This window comes from Lethenteron reissneri, chromosome 32 (genome assembly GCF_015708825.2).
Source record: "Lethenteron reissneri isolate LAM-NWPU_2019-01 chromosome 32, ASM1570882v1, whole genome shotgun sequence".
NCBI lineage: Eukaryota > Metazoa > Chordata > Hyperoartia > Petromyzontiformes > Petromyzontidae > Lethenteron > Lethenteron reissneri.
Genome location: NC_083810.1, coordinates 12,674,564 through 12,692,125, shown reverse-complemented (window position 1 = coordinate 12,692,125; position 17,562 = coordinate 12,674,564). Strand labels below are relative to the sequence as shown.

The following is a 17,562-nucleotide window of genomic DNA, read 5'->3' as shown; positions in this document are numbered from 1 at the left end:
CCGAAACGTCGAGATATTCCTTTCATCACCGTGACAATAAATAAATAAAAACCCCACGTTATGACCTTCAGTGCACCTATTGCTTTGTTGTGCACGCGTGGAAAAGAAGTTAACAACAAAGAAAATAAAAAAAACATCATATAAAACCCCATGATTGTGAATAACAGCACACGGAATGGCCACAGCGAGACGGAGAGAGAGAGAGAGAGATACATCATTTGCTCTGCACAGATGCGCTGCGCGTTCAAGGAACAAAGCAGAAACACACAATTGCTCGCGTCTAAATTTAGGAAAACGTTGTTGAATGCCCTGCCGTCAACAGTGCAAGCTGCTGCTTTCTCTCTCTCGTGCTGTGCAATCACGGCAACATCGCTCCGCACGCGTGCCTGCAGTGCCGAGTCATAATTACCACGATATTATTATGGATCACCGCGTGCTTGTGTTAGGCATGAATGTCCGACGTTTTGCTCCACATTCTGATAGATTCGAAAAATCGCGCGGAACCACAGATCAACCGATTAGCACGGTCGGCTTTCGTACGGTGCGAAGGAAGTTCAACATACGTACTGACAGAAAACACATCGGCAGAAGCTTTGCAAGCACAACCGCGAACACGTGCGCACAGCAGTGTCTGCGAACACTCATCACCCAGCTGACACCTATTGCTCCAGTACGATTGTCAAATCTACTGCTGGAGCAGTTTGGAATATACTTCACCACGTCGGTAAGCGTGGTTTGGTGTAAGGGGCAGAGCATGGGGGGTGGAGGCGGACTGGGATGCCCGCCACAACGCCTTCACATCTGCCTGCCCGCCATACCTTTCTTCATTATTGACAACTTGCAGCTCAGCACGCGGCAGATGCCTGCGCAGCGCGACTCACGACCTCCTCTCGATACCAAGATCCAGGATGGTCATGTCTATGCGCCGCTTCTCGGTGGCAGCCCCAACAGTCTGGAACGCCGTCATCCCTCTGCACATTCGCAGCATCACCTCAATCGCCTCCTTCAAGAGACACTTAAAATCTCACCTCTACAGCCACGCGCTTTCGAGCGACCCTGAGCTTGGCTCCGCGCCTCTGAGTTTGCGGCCGTTACGTCCGCAAATTTGCGCGCGTTACAAATTTAACTATTATTATCATTATTAACCCGTTCAGCTTTTTACTCTCCGACGATGTTGACTTTGACTGCCAATCGAACTCAGATTTCCGGGTTTTGCGCTCACCGCTGCGCCACGTGGACAAGCTCGCTATCCAAGTGTGTCGGATGTCGCTCTACGAACGAACATCTCGCCAAGCAGACACTTGACGAGATGGTACAGACACTTCCATTAGCCCTCGAGACGCGTTCAGTAGATACATTACGCTGAATTACACTACAACTAAAATCAACGGAAGTGTTTGGAATCGTTGTTGTTTTTTGCAATTAAAACAGCCCTTTATCAATCCACTGCTGGATGAGGCCCTTCCCTCGCCGTGCTGGTCGTGGGAGTTATTTTGGCACACTACCAACAAATGACACCGTATCGGTGAGCTTTACCACACTCATTCTTTAGTTTTGAGTCGACTACATTTCGCATGATTGGAAAACAAAGTTGGCTGACAACGCTCGCACGCGCTTTACACTCATTTACGCATCTCATCGCCATCGCAGGAAGCCACAGCAGCGATGCTCGTTGAAATGATCGAGGAATAGAACTCATTAACTTAGCGCCGATTTGTGTGTTTGGTTTGTTGTCCCTCTCCCCACGCACCTCCGATTAGCACGGTTGGCTACGTACGGTGCAAACGAAGTTCAACACGCATACACCTCCTGTCCGCATTCCTGCGCTCAATCGCTCCCATCCGAGGAGGGGTGGGGGAGTGTAATGGGGGGGGGTCTCGGAGGAGGGAAGTGATGAGGTGGGGGGGGGGGGAGAGTCTCGGAGGGGAGCTCACTCACCGTGGGACACACCATCTTGCGAATGCACTCTCCCAACACGTCCAAATTGACGGGTCTGCGCGCGGCGGCCGAGCGGGGTCCGGGAGACGTCGCTCCGGAAGCCACAGGTGGGCCGGCCTGCAGCCTCCCAAAGCGGCTGAACGGACAGCCGCCGCCGAAACCTCCTCCACCACCTCCTCCTCCACCTCCTCCTCCTCCTGCCCAGCCGCCGCCCTCAACTCGATCGGGAGATCCGCCCTCGCTGGAATGGCTCGAGGCAGTGGAGACCTTTCGGCCGTTGCGCCCTTCGCTGCTGTTCGCTTCGCTGTTCTCCATGCTGAAGGTTGGGAGGTTCCTGCTGCTGCTGCTGCCGCTGCTTCTGCTACCATTCTACACCCGCGTGCCGTGCATAGCGGCAACCGTTGACTCTAGCTCTCGTGGGGGGTTGGAGGGTGGGAGGAAGGGGGTGTCAATAATTGGGTTCCACTTGTAGCGCATTTAGTACGAGGATCTTCTAGAAGCAAATTGCCTTGAGGAGTCATCGCGGACGCTGCGTCGCATCGCGTGCTCGCGCGCCGCGGGCAGTGTCACTTCAACACCTTCGCCGCGGGTCTCTCGATTCGGTGCGAGCGGTGGTGCCACTCGTCGTCGTCACTGTTGTTGCACGCGCGCGGCACAGCGTGTGGCAGCCCGCATCGTCAGAGCATCGCACGATCCCCAGCCACAGCAGCAGTCACATGCCCCGCTCTGCCCATCCACCACCATCACCACCGCGTCGCTCCCCTTCTTCCGTCGCGTCTTCCACGGGATCACGAAGTCGCGGTCATCGACGGCAGGGCCACTGGTGGTGGAGTGGCCAAACGGCTGTACTCGCTTTGCGCCATCAAATACCACTCCTCGCTACGGTGTTATATCTTCATGGGGTGGGCAGCGGGGGGAAGAGAGGGGGGGGGGTGATTTTTTTTGTCATGCGCTATTTATGAACACACTTCAAAGCGGCCGGCGTATAAAAACGTGCGATATCAATAGATACTGCCTTTCAAAAGGACTCCGCCACGGCGCACCGCGTAGCCAGCAGCAGCATCAATGGGCGACCGAGCGGGGAGTGGATGCGGTGGCCGCACTTCGCCTCCTCTCTGCCTCCGTCATCGTCCGTCAAGTCGGCGTCCGCGAGCCTCCTCGCCCCCCCCCCCCCCCCGTCGCGATCTCTCTGCGTTGTTCGTTGCCGACCGCTCAGGCGAGGCAATGCATTCCGCACGCCGAGTCCCACTCACTGCCAGAGACGAAGGGGTGGGAGAGGAATGATGGGGCGGTGAGAGATAATGAATAATGCAGTGTGTCTTTAGCGGTCTCTTACAATCATCTGCAGCGACCCGCGTGACCGTCGGGGATCGTGGACACACACGGCCACCACCGGGTTTAAGATCGAGCAGCAGTGCACCTTGGCGCGCGCATTGTTTCACGATTTGACCGCGCACATGGGCGGCACAAGAGGCTTGCTCAACGCGTCGTTATATAACAATAGCAGGCACGCAACGCAACTCGTCGCGGAGCCGTGTGGCGCATTCCGCACGCACGTGCCATTTTAACGAACCCAACACTCGCCGCGGACGGCAGCGAGCACACGCGTGTTCAATTATGAACACATTTTCACTGCTGCCATGCTCAATCAGTAGTGAGCCCGTGGGGGGGGGGGGGGGGGGGCAGCCACTTGCCACGGATGTTAGCCGTGGCCGGGAATCGAATTTCGGGTGGGTCAGGTTCATTGCGCAGCGTACTAATTATTATTGTTCCACCCGGCATAAATAATTGGCCTACTCTTCCACGCTGGCCAGACGTCTACTACCCACTCTTTACCCCACCACGGCGTGACCCGCCAACTGTACCCATTGATACTGCTGTGGACGAACACGCCAGACTTCAGAAATGTAGCTGCGGTTGTAACTTAACTGCCGCGCCGGAAGATCGAGCCGTGGACCTCTGGATTGTAAAATGTCCCGTTCTCCAAACCACGACAATCACGGCAGCATCCCAGCCCAGTGTATGCACGTGTAACACGAACATGCAATAATAATGATGTCGTTCTATGGTTACCTTTGAGAGCGCGGAGGAAGGCAGGGGAGGCATCACGACGGACAGATGCTGTGCGTAAAACCGATGCGGTCGCTCGCACGGCGCACTCTACGACTACCACAGATACCTCTCCGTGCACTGACAAATGCCAGTGTGCCGTTCGTACATCCACGCGTCCGCTTCCACTGATGTAACTCGCGCAGGATAAAAATACACGAGCTTAACCCAGCAGCAGCGGCGGCTTGCAGCACGCAGCGGCGAGGAATGAACGAAGTGTTCTGAAAGTCCAGCGCCAGCCCTCATCTGCTTCACTACTCCCGTGGAGCGCGCGTTGAAACCACGGGGAAGAGTGGGAGGGGAGAGGGAGGAGAGAGCGAGGGGAGGCGCGCTCGTGGTGATGTGTGGCGGCGATAGTGACAAGGGGTGGAGCGGTCACGCAGCTTTCAGCGCGCCGCGCTACGGACCCGGGCCACCAGAGTTCGATCCCCGGCCGCTGCTAATAGCAGTGGGAAATGTTGTCCGAACCGGTCCTGGGCCTCTCCTCGGTCAAAGCAGCCTCAAACAGCAGCACCGGGGAGACAAAGGTGGCACGAGCGTGGTACCCGGCCACACCATAGGTGCTCGCGAACAGCACGTGTCCCAACACTCGGGGATGTTTGCCTTTTCTTTGTAGCGGTGGCTGTGTCTGCAGTTGCTACGAAATATCTGGCATCATCCCCCACACGTCCCAGCGTGTACCGCTCCCTCCGTGAGTGGCTGTGCCGTGTTTCGAGGTGGGGAGGAGGAGATGTTTCACCGCGCAGCTCAGACTGCTGAGTGCACACGATCGCCGGCGGTGGGGAATGGCAGCACGTGCGTCGACGCATTGTCAGCACGTGCGCCGACGCATCGTCAGCACGTGCGCTTCGAACGCGCCCCGCACCGAACTCAGGATTGGAGCGCGCCTACACACCTTTCTTCATTATTGACAACTTGCAGCTCAGCACACGGCAGATGCCTGCGCAGCGCGACTCACGACCTCCTCTTGATACCAAGATCCAGGATGGTCATCGTGTCTATGCGCCGCTTCTCGGTGGCAGCCCCAACAGTCTGGAATGATATCCCTCTGCACATTCGCAGCATCACCTCAATCGCCTCCTTCAAGAGACACTTAAAAATCACCTCTACAATCATGCTTTTGAGCGACTCTGAGCTTGGCTCCTCGCCTCTCAGTTGCCGCCACTACGTCTGCAAATTTGCGCGCGTTACAAATTGAACTATTATTAGAAGTGAACGTCAGTCTGGGCAACAATGAGAATTTAGCAAAATCGTAGCAATGAACAATTCTCCAGTCCGAGCAATTCATGATCATAGGCTATGATCTATCCACTACTGGATAGATGCCTCCCCCCCTCCCCCCCAATCGTGGCCATCTCTAAAAGTTCGTGCGACGCCACAACACCCACCTTGAGCACACTCTGATCTCATCGCTCCATCTCCCGGGTAGGCGTTCCACTCCCTGGCTACCGTTCCATAGTAGGTGATGACAATCCGCCGACTTCTCGCAAAGCCCGATTGCCTCTCCAGTGCCGGATTAAGCAAGTGCGGGGCCTGTAGCATATGTTATAAAGGGGCCTTAAAAAAACATTTAAACACACATTTTTATTGCATAGTAAAGTAATTGTATTTTTTTCATTTGCTATACAGCCAGATAATACGACAAATCGCTAACCTTAAACACCCAGTCGTTCGTAAAAGTTGAAGGCAGTATAGTACTATAGTAATAGAGCAAGTGCAGAATCACTGAACCGGAGTTTGATAACTTGAAATCATTTAGCGCGGGGCCCTTGAAAGTGCGGGGCCCGTAGCTACTACATATGTAGTAACTACATACATATTTAGTAGCTACTTTTGCTACTAGGACAATCCGGCACTGTGCCTCATCTTCACAGTGACAAGCCCACAGAAAGCTGTCTCTAGTGTGGTCCAATGAGTTTCAAAGACAATTCATATAATATCACAAGTACGTTTGGTTAATGCAGACATCATTCCATGAAAAATGGATTCGGTATGGTGTTTTAACATCCTAACACAACTGTTTTATTGCCAGAAAGGGCAAAACCTATCGTTATTTTAGGATGTCTCTCATTTGCGTTTGTGCTGCGGTTCACAGTTTACGCACTGGTCGACTTCGTCCGATGTTCTCTGTCTCAATGTCGGTGCTCATTATCAATTAAGGAGGCGTAACAGGTGATGCCCACTGAGTGAAAGCGTTTTTTAAATCCTTTTTATTAAGTTCGCTTGCTTGCTTACGGCCGTGCAAATCTTTCGGTCGTTTTTTAACCCACTTCCCATGATTTAATCGAACTGACATTTTCCACACAGACTCGTTGTGTGTGACAATTAATGTTCGTGAAAACATTTTCCCAAAATTTTACACTTTTTAGGACAAAAATATTATATTTAATTACCAATTGCTTAATGGTGCAATGCAATCATCTGACCCATAGGTGGCAGCATCTCAAGCCAGAGGACGAGAGGACTCTAGCCGCCACGCATATAAAGGATTTATAGTGAAAAATTTTGTTTTTATGGGTTATACTTGTTTTTTCTTTTGGCACATTTGAGTTACTTTTCAGTATCACGTTCGGTTTTCCAAAATAGTAAAAAAAAAATCTGCTCTCCCACCTCCCTCTCTTACTCTGTATTACATCAATACGAACCGGGTCTTTTCGGGTTATAATTACGCTTGTTATCCAGATTCAGCTACATTTTGTAACGTGTTTAACCAACTTGTTGCGTGTGACTCAACAACAGCCCAACTTTACAAACTTTTATTTTATTACGTTCTTTAACAATGTCCTAACATTCTTAAAAAAAAAACTATTACAACTCCCCCCCCCCCCCCACCAAATTAGTACCAATTATGACTACCTGTGCAGCACGTTCACAGCAGAGAATATATACATGTGTGTAATTAATTAGACTACTCGACGGTATATGCACGCACATAGGCACGTTGCATACATTGAGTCCATTTAAATACATCCTTGTCATCAACATCATCAACAGACATTGTCTACCCACTGCTGGATGAAGGCCAACAAATAATTGTTGTATCCTGGGTTTCATAATGTTTGTGTCTGCTCTGCGAGGTGGCCATGGGGAGGCAGTACAGAATTGTTGAATAAGTGTCATCTGTGGGAGTGATTTGGGTGTTATCCCCTCGTGCGTGTGGGTGGTTTTCTCCGGGCACGCCATCACGCACGCGAGGGGGTTGCACTGAGCAATGCCATTCGCTGGCCAACCGCTAAACCCCCGACAAGTCGTGGTGGTAAACTCATCCGAGTGCTGACCAGGCTCACATCTGCTTAGCTTCTGACGAGATCGGGCGGGTTCCGAATTATTTGTTAATCGGCTGACAATTTGCAAACTAAAACGACAAAAATACATTTATCCGTTCTTACAAAAAAAAAAACCCGATTCTAGTCACAAACGTTGATGCCCATACGCAGTGCTTCGTTTCAGCCCGATCTGTGCCCTCCGGCGACCCAGAAGATAGTTCCTCACTCGGAACATCAGCGTCGAGGATAGACCTCGAGATGGAATGCCACTTACCGCCTGCCGACAGCAGCCTGCAGGACAGGGTGGTGGTCCACGTGTCTTGTGAACCCCGCCATTTCATTCCCTAAAACTATCTTTTGAAAGGTTAATTTAAAACAAAAGTTAATATGGAAAGGAAACGAATGTATAGGGGTCAAATTAATTTGGGGGGGGGGGTCACAAGACATCTGGACTAGCTTGTAGAGTACTTAGAACATATCCAGTGAGGACGTACCCCCCCCCCCCCCCCGTATAAACACATTTCTGCGGAGGGAGCTGGTAGGAACATTGGGTTACTCGGTCAATGGCCAGGGTCAACGGCGGCGTGGTGTATTCCGCAAATATGCCCGACTGTGAGGGCGGGTACAAGCCGGCGTGTCTTTCCGACAGACCGGTTCTTCACCTGAGGACGGCTGCTTGCATTGTGGCCGAAACGTCGTGATAATTATTTTTATAATGTTTTATTTTTATTATTTTATTATTTCCCTTCTACGTGACTTTACCGAAAGAACCAAGAATATGAATCCCTGCAGTCACGAAAGAAGCTTTAGATCGAAATTTGCACGTTCTTCTCAAGTCTTACCGTCAGGTCAATGCAGCATACATACCCTGTGCGTCACAATTTGCACATTTGTGGGGAACGCGAGCTGCTGCAGCAGAGTGGGTGACAGACGAAAGCAAATGGTCGTCACCACATCGTTCCTCTTTCTGCTTGTCCAACGTGTTGCATTGTTTCTCGTCAGTTTAACGTTGACTCCGGAGCGCCGTGCCTCCCACTGAGATCCTGTATGCCCCCCCACCCCCAACGCCTTGAGTGAAGGTCACGCGAGAGGTCAGTGCTTCAAGTGGGAAAGCATGGTCTGCTGCTGAGGCAGACTGTTTTAAAAGGTTTGAAATGGGTGTAGCTCAAGGGTAATACTTCTTGGTTTAGTTTGAAGGCGTGGGGGGGGGGTCCCCCATGGACTTGGTATGCCTTAAATAAACGACACTATTGATTAACTCATAAATTTGGGTACTCTCAAGATGTATGTTTTGAAAGATTCTTGAAACTCGGAGCATACGAGCTACAAACGTATTCTCCGAAGGGAAAAACAAAACAAAAACGCTTCGGAAAATCAGACGCGCGCGCCACAAATGTGTGCCCCGTGTGAATTAAGGTAGACAAGTTTAGACAAAGATCCCCCGTATAGCCTTAACAGACCGTTGGGGCAAGTGCTGTTCGCGAGCATCTATGAAGGCCGCAACGGCACACGAGGGTGTCCAGCACCACGCCCGGCCGCCTTTGTCTCCCCCAGTGGCGATGTTTACATATCGCACCGGGTACTCATTTGAGGCTTAGTCGACCTAGGGGAGACCCACGATCCGGTTCAGGTAATCGTCGCCGGGTTCGTAGCGCAGCGCGTGCTAACTGCCACACTACCGCCCCCCCCCCCACACACACCCAGAGCTGCCGGATTATAAGACGCACCTCAATTTTGGGGAATGCGGTACGCGTGTCGCCTCAGCCATCGAGCAAGTCCTTCGCTTAGCTCGCCGTCGAGAGAGTTAGAGAGTCAATGGGACAAGATCAGAAATTGGGAGCAACACCACCCAATTTCGGTAAAACTCCGGTCGTACCGATGGATTGCCATGACTTTGTACGGGCGACGTATTTGTTCAGGCCACGCATTCCCCGCCGGGGTCATCAGAGACACGTGCTTCGCCGCCAATGATCGCGTGAGCAAATGAGAACCTTCTGAAGTTCTCACTATGAGATCTCTTTTATCAGTGGCAAAATATAGTAGTAGGTTTTTACCCTTTTAAACTGGTACAAAACTGACACCTTTATTCAAGGCATCATGTTTGCAATAACCACAACACAAGTAGTCAAAAATGCCAACAAAAAGAAGCAACTCTGATAATGATAATAATAATATGCACTATCCTTGTACGCCTTCTGGTGTCATCTGGTCCAACACCAATGGGGACTAGGCTCTAAAGAAAGCCGTCTCGGGTGTGGACCAATCAACTTCAAGGACAGTGCATATTATTATCATTATCAGAGTTGCTTCTTTTTGTTTGCATTTTTGACTACTTGTGTTGTGGTTATTGCAAACATGATGCCTTGTATAAAGGTGTCAGTTTTGTACCAGTTCTGAAGTTCTGTCAACCTCGGAGTGGGTGCCCGACAGGTTTTGATGATGCGTGACCTGGGGCGCATTCGGGAACCCGGCGTGGCGTTGAAGCACTGCGCCCTCTGCTGCATTCACAGTCGGAATTTATCTTCTTGGTTCTTTCGGTAAAGTCACGTAGAAATGAAGTAATAAAATAATAAAACATAATAAACTAAGTCGGAATTTCGTCGTCGATTGAAGGAATCCGATGAGATGAGAAGCTCATTCTTTGTTCTTCCACAGACGTCCAGTAGAGCGAGTTTGCCGTTCAGCTTCCTCTTGTTGTTTTCTGTCCAACCTATTTAGTCGCCTTTTCGTGTTGTCCTCTGGTCTAACACTGCCTGAGACGAGGCTCGAAAGGAAGCTGTCTCTGGTGTGGACCAATCCGTTTCAAATACAATGCATCATATACGATCAGAGCATGTCTTTTTTGCATGTTCACCACAAGTATATGCGGTTAATGCAGACATGATTCCTTACAAAATATTGGTGTTTGACACGTTACCACAACTGTTTAATTGCCAGAAAGGGTAAAACCTATTCTTATATTTTGATACTAGCAAGAGAGGTCCCATGATCATAATACTCCTTGCCAAATATTCTGCACAGGTCACCGCTTCTGGAGTTGGCATTCTCAAATCTTGAGGAGTGCATTGTGGGTGCTGCAGGCCATCTCAGGTTCGCTTCTCCTGACAAGCAGATTGTTCGGCTGCGCAGAAGCCCCGTGAAGATTTCACGAGAGAGTTGCATCTGCCGAAACCCACTCCCAGTCTGTTTAGGCTCCGCCACGTGAGACATTTGGAATTGGGGCCAGATGCGAGCTCCTCACTGGGGATGATTCCTCGCCAGCGCCATTCAGCCGTTCAGCTGACTGTGACAGTCACCAACCAGATTATTGAAGACGCTCCGGAAAGAAAGACGCCACCCCCCAACAATCTGTGCGCGCGGTGTGTCAACAAATCTAGCAACATGAACACACACAGCTACCGGATTATAAGACGCACGCCCACTCCCCGCTCCTCCCTCCGCCCCAACATTCGCTTTGGAATACGAATGGAATGCGGTGATATGCGCTCGCTAACAGCACTGGAGGGTGCATTGTGTCTTGTTATTGTTGCCCGGATCATGACTTGTGGTGACACGGCAGGGAGCGCAGGTGAGGGCATCTGCCATGTCACCTGTCAATCAAATCCGCAACACCTAGCCTGGCACAATAGCTGATGCCGCCGCCGTTCAGTGACGAACGGGAGATGTTGTGCTTCTCTGAGAACCGCTCAGTCGATTAAATCGCCGCACGGATCGCAACCAATGAATGTAATCGCCCGGGGGTGAATCCATGGAGCGGTGGAGCAGCGGTTAGCGTAGCACACCTACACACCTGGGGAACTTGAGATCTGACTGTATTCCCGGCCACGGTGAACATCAGCGGCAAAGTGATGTCTCAACCGGTCCTGTCTGCTCCCCATCACCAACCCGCACTGATGAGCGTGGTACGATATGGTCAGACAATCCTTATTCTTCAGCTAGGGTTGTACGATTTTTGCACATCACTCATGATAATGACTCGTCCATCATCATCAACATTCATTCTATCCAGTCCCGGATGAAGGCCTTCCCACGTCTTCGTCATCCATCACAGTACTACGATCCATCTCGCTTCTGCACATCGACCGATCTCACCGCTCCGTCTCCATGACGGTTGTTCCCTTGGACGCGTTCTCTCCTTTGGCTGCCTTCGTCACCAGTTTCGTCCTGCCCAGGGCCTCTTTTAGTTTTCCTAAATGTCAATATGATGCATTAAATGTGCGTGTGTTCTCTGGTCCATGTGTTCTTCTTCCCGTCTTTCAGTACAGTTAAACTAAACTTTATTTGACCAGGTAAGGCCCACTGAGCTATGAGCTCTTCTTAGGAAGCGATCTGGTCACATGTGACAGCTCAAATAAATAGCTTATTATGCGGAATTTGATAGCAGCCAAATACTCCAAAAGCATGTTTTTAAATGTGGAGGGGAAAAAGCAGGAGGATCAGGAGAAAAATCCACACCACCACGGGGAGAGAGACACGCAGACTCCAAATGTACAGGCGCCAGGATTGGGATCGAACCCACGACCTCCTGTATACCAGGCGAGGTACTTAACATCTCCTGCAACGCTATATCAAATAGCAGAGTAAAACACGCGAATTAAGGTCACGTGTTTGACTGTTAAAATCAGTGAGCATGGTCGAGACCGGTTACGTAGTGGCAGCCGAAGGAGAGAAAAAACCGGCCAAAATCACGACCGCAGCGGAGACGGAGCGATGAAGTCAGCTCGTGTTGCAGGCACGAGATGAAATGTGGCATCAAGGGAGTGCGAAGAATGGCGATGACGTTGGGAAGTGTTCATCCAGCAGTGAATCGATCATGGCTGATGTCGCTGTCAAACGATTGTTCGATGCGCGTCGTAGGAAGAAAGACAGGAACGCATGGCATGACATGTTTGGCAAGCTCCGCTTTACTGAAATGTGCTTTGCGATTGCATAAATGTATAATTTATAATACGCTTTCACTTAATAATGCACACACACATTTCCAAGTTGTTTGCGATATGTAAAGGAGTCAACAGTCCAGGCGATTTCCATGCAAGGTAAGTTGTTTTCAAGCTTTCGTGACTGCAGGGATTCATATTCTTGGTTCTTTCGGTAAGTCACGTAGAAGGGTAATAATAAAATAATAATAAAAATATGAAACAATAAAAATTCTCACGACGTTTCGACTGCAACACAAGCAACCGTCATCAGGTGTGAAATTCACAGCAAGATGATGATTGTGTCGCAGTCGAAACGTCGTGAGATTTTTATTGTTTTATATTTTTATTATTTTATTATTTCCCTTCTACGTGACTTTACCGAAAAAAACAAGAAAATAAGGCAAGTTGTATTATTATATTCTTGAATATACTGTGAATGTGTTTTCTATTTTTGTCCATCCAACCAATCTCTTAATTTGTTTAGCGAACTTGTTGTTCAGGACCTGTTGTTTTGATAATTTATCTTGAGCTCAGCCTAACAGCCTTCTTCATTAAGTTATTTGATCATTTCCTGCAATGATTTCCCTTTCATTGTCAGCAAATCTGAGATGTTTAATGTTTTTTTCTCTCCCATGTATGTTTGTCATCATTTCTCCAATCCGATATTCAGAAAATATTTGATATGTCTGCGAATAATGTTGGTGAGAGCTTAACCATTGATATATATGATTTTTTCTTCATGAAACCTCTCCGTATCTGGCCCATCTTTGTACATTTTACGTAATTTCTAAACATGTTTCGCTCTTGTTTTATGACAGCTTGGATAACTCCATCCATTTCCACCAATTCAAATGCCTACAAAGGCCAGACATTCTGGTATGTGATATTAATCACCTCTTCCATGCATGCGGTGGATGGCAGAGAAATATTTCCTAAATCCAGCTTGCTGACACGACGGTTGGCTGGTATCTAAATGCCCGTTATTCTCCTCTCTGTATTCTCCATGCAAACGGCTATACATGATATGATGTGATTGGGTTTCACTTTATAAGTCAGTTTGTCTCCAATTTTGAGTAGAATAATTATGTAGGCATCATTTCACAAGTGACGTAAAGTACTTCATTTCTATGTCCACTAAATGTATTTCTCGAACTGGTCCTATATCTTTGATGATATCCACATTAAATTTATATGGTCCAGGATATTGTTAATGTTTCACATTGGAAAGGATAGACTGTACAAATCCAACTGAAACATCTGGAACTTCATCTGTAAATAAAACATATAGAATATAATATAAATATTTAAAAATTAGATATTTTATAAGAAATAAATATGTAATAAAATGTTGCTGGCTGAAAGCACAACAAAGACAGGATGGGCAAGAGCAGCGAGATATGAATTGGGATAAAAATGCCAAACATATAGGATACATAGAACTCTGCAAAATTTTACCTTAATGGGATTTAAATAGCGCATTTACCAAGGTGCTTTACAACAATAATAAAATTGTACATAGCATGACAATAATTTGAAATTATAAACTGGGTGATCATAAGTGCTGGTGTAGTTTTGGTAAAACAAGAGGGATTGATAAGGAGGAGTTGAGATAGGCCTGGTCGTAGCTGGGGGGGTCGACAGAAAGCTGGGGGGGGGGAGGAAAAGTAATGAGGCATCGTTGAATTGGGAAGAGAAAGAGGGACGGCGAGGGCCACGAGGGAGAAGGGGGCCACCACGGTCGAGTCCTTCCGCAATGCTGACATCGTCCACAACATCATGGGACCTCCTTTGCCAGTACCAAAATATACTAATAGGGTTTTTCCCCTTTTTTCTGGCAACAAAACTGACACCTTTTGCAAGGAATCATGCTTACATTAACCACAATACTTGCAGTCAAATGCAAACAAAAAATTATCAGAGCATTGTTTTTTGTTTGAATTTGACTGCAAGTATTGTGGTTAATGTAAGCATGATTCCTTGCAAAAGGTGTCATTTTGTTGCCAGAAAAAAGGGGAAAAACCCTATTAGCATCGTCTGCAACGTCGGCATGGTGGAGCAGCGGAGTCCCAGCCCGGCTCGCTTGCCACGGACGCGAAGCTTCCCTCCGTGTCCGGCACGCTGGCACGGTGAAGACTTCTCCCCCATCCGGGGCTCGAGCTCCCATCCGGTCACGCGGGATGGCGAGAAAGTCGCACGGCACCGGCGACGGTGTGGCACGGCGAGCAACGGCCGGCAACCGGGTCACCAAGAGGAATGCGACATTTAATTGGAGAGGTCAACACGCACAAATTAACTAAACATTGTGATGGTCGGTTAGGTTTTTTGGGAGGCTATCATCTCTTAAACGAGTGAATTGGAGAAAATACGAATGGCGCACGAGCGCAGACAACGGCCACCGATGAACAGGAAAGAGAGTCCAGTCAGAGATTGGTTTTTCAAAAGATTTATTCTCAACCTCACCTGAATTCTCACAGTCAAAATGGAAATAAACCACACTCCAAATTATACAAGGCCTCTTTTGCGTTTGTCTCAAAGCACAGCCGGCCAAAGTAAGCCGATTTAAAGACAATGGGGCAGGAAAATACAAAATTAGTATCTTGCAACTCTAAAAACATTTTTACCAGGTAAGTGGTAAGTGGGCCTTACCTGTTAAAATAAAAAATGTAAAAAAAAATTACTTAGCTCAACGAAGCGGCTAATCACGTGGACATGTATAGCAGCAGCCAAATACTCTAAACGCGCGATGTTTATAAATGTGCAGGAGAAAACCGGAGGACCCAGAGAAAAATCCACGCGACCACGGAGAGAACATGCAAACATCAAATATACAGACACCGTCAAGGTCAGGATTTAACCCATGACCTCCTGTATACCAGCAGAGGTCGCAAACAGGTATTGATTCCTTACCCGTACCCGTACCCGGCCGCACCAGGGTCGCAAACGTACCCTACCCGTACCCGTACGCTACCAGATACCCGGCCGGGTACGGGTAGCCGGGTATCGGGTAGGGTACGGGTATCGGGTACCCGATTGCGACCTCTGATACCAGGCGAGGCAGATAACATCTCGGCACGGGGGCGCCCTAACTTGGGTTGGCATCAAATAACACAAGGGAGTGTGCAAGCGTTTCTGGGAGATACCGGGCAATGAGACACCACAAGCCAAACAGACAAGATCAACGGCAATGCCAATAGAAAGTATTGTGCCCTGTTAGGCTACAACAAGATCAACACAGCCCTCAGAGCTAACAATGAAAGTCCAGACGATTCCTGACACTGTAACATTGCAACATCCCTTTTGGCTCTACAGTCACACTGCATGGAAGGCAAAGTTTTTGGTTCACTGATTAAGGGGTCGTTAACTTCTCAGAAAACTGAAAGATTGTGGAAATGTAGGCTGAGCCTATTATAAGAGTGAATCCAATCTGCCTCCAAGCTCTAATTTTTTGGAACCCAATAAAAAAGCAATCTATGTTAGATGTGTCTATTAAGCGTGGCGCTGACTGGAGTTGCATCACATTTGAGCTTTATGGACCTTCCTGAACACCATTAAACTGACATCAGTCACTTAGCTTTCCAGCCCTTCGGCAGCACCTTCAGAATGTTGATCAGTCAAGATTGTTCATACAACGTGATGACCCACGACCCCCGTACATCAAATCACTAACGGTCCGTGCCACGTGGCCAGCACATTTCAAATGACACACGAACTAAACACAAGCTCAACTGCAGTCGTCAGCAACACTGGCCTAAATAGGTAAACACAACGAAACTATCCAACGTTACGGGCCATGACCCTGCTTCATCGCAGAGGCATGTCAGCCGTGCAACATGATCACTTGGTGTGATGAAGCGACCTGACACGTGACTGCCATGCTTCGTGTAAATATATTTGTTGTGTTTGTGTCTGTTTCCCCCTTGCTATGCCGTACATAGTTGCCACACTTCCTACCTCGACCGGTGTCTCACCGTCGCCACTGTCCACGGCCTTTGAGCTGTGGACGTCCTTGTAAAAAACACAGGAGACCGCTCAGCTCAACGGGGCCTCTGACCCAGCTGAGATGCACGCTCCTTATGGCGAGCGAACACACGACAAATAAGTAATATAAAAAAAAACTTTTTTTAAACACGCCTTTATGAAATGTACTATTAATGGCAGAACTCCACGACTCCAGGAAGTGGCCCCGAAGCTTGCCATAACGTAACGTAACGGACCGTGGACAATTAAACCCAAGCCAAAACATAACATAAAAAATAATGATTAAAAAAATATATTTTTTTATGATATAATATAGTATTGTCATCAGTATGACATAAGTATACCAAGTTTGCAGTCGATACCAAATTGGGAAGTGGGTTAAACTTGAGTTACAAGATTTGATACAACGACCACAACAGAGTAAAAAAAAAGCGTGAAAAAATGACACGCGACCCATGACGTTGGGATGTTCATCGCATGTCAACTTCGGCCAACACCCAACAGCTGACGAGTCGGGCACAGGCAGCAGCCCCTGGCCACGTGCTTGGGCATTGCCCTCCCAACGAAGACAAAGATGCCCCCGCATCGCCTTTAGCATTCTGGCGAATTGCCCGATGATGCTGGAAGCAATTACCAGCGAAACGTCGTACCCAAAAATTGTAAATGTTGTGGTTTCACGCTTCAACACACCAGTGGGCTAAAGCAGTGAACTATTTGTCTTTTGTGAACGTGACACTTTTTTGCTGATTGGCCGTGTCGGGTGGTGGAGGGTTACGACACATTTATAAGTAACGCGATCTAACCCAAAAACGTTGATCATGAATAATATTGGTCGCGAAAGCCTGCCACGTGTTAAACTGATCCTTTAGCAAGACTCTTGGGGCAAGAGCCGCGAGCGAGTCAGCAGCTGTGCAGGCCGGCACGGCACAAAGGGGCAGGGTGGCCAGCCCCACGCCCACCCGTCTTTGTCTCTCTATAGGCGATGTGCTTTGTGTTGCTGTTGTTGTTACGCACCGCAGCAGGTGTACAGGGCCGGATTAAGGCACGGGGCTTTAGGGGCTGTAGCCAGCTGGAGGGCCTCCAGAGATTAGGTGAAAAGTTGTTTAATTTGTGAATGCTGAATTTTAATTGTTGCTCGCCTTGTAAAAATAAAATTTTATTTTTCTTTAACTTTGTTTCCCCCTTTAAAAATATTACTGGGGGGGGGGGGGGGGTGCTCACAGTACCTGTAGCTCAGGGGCCAACTAAATCTTAATTGGGCCCTGCAGGTGGAACAGTCTCATTCGAGACCGAGTTGACCTTCACGACAGCGAGCACGAGCATCCTCGTGCGCGCGTGCACGTGGCGCGTGC

At 48.8% G+C, this 17,562-nt stretch overlaps 1 protein-coding gene across 1 annotated transcript in view; it reads right to left on the bottom strand.

Moving 5' to 3' along the window:
- The window catches only part of LOC133350055 (guanylate cyclase soluble subunit alpha-2-like), a 41,828-nt gene extending 37,553 nt beyond the window's left edge, over nucleotides 1-4,275 (bottom strand). Inside the window, 2 exon segments of the mRNA XM_061564032.1 lie at nucleotides 1,939-3,190; nucleotides 4,012-4,275. Of these exon segments, the coding sequence (XP_061420016.1) occupies nucleotides 1,939-2,253 (315 nt within the window). The 5' untranslated portion in view covers nucleotides 2,254-3,190; nucleotides 4,012-4,275.
- Between the last annotated feature and the right edge of the window lie 13,287 nt (nucleotides 4,276-17,562).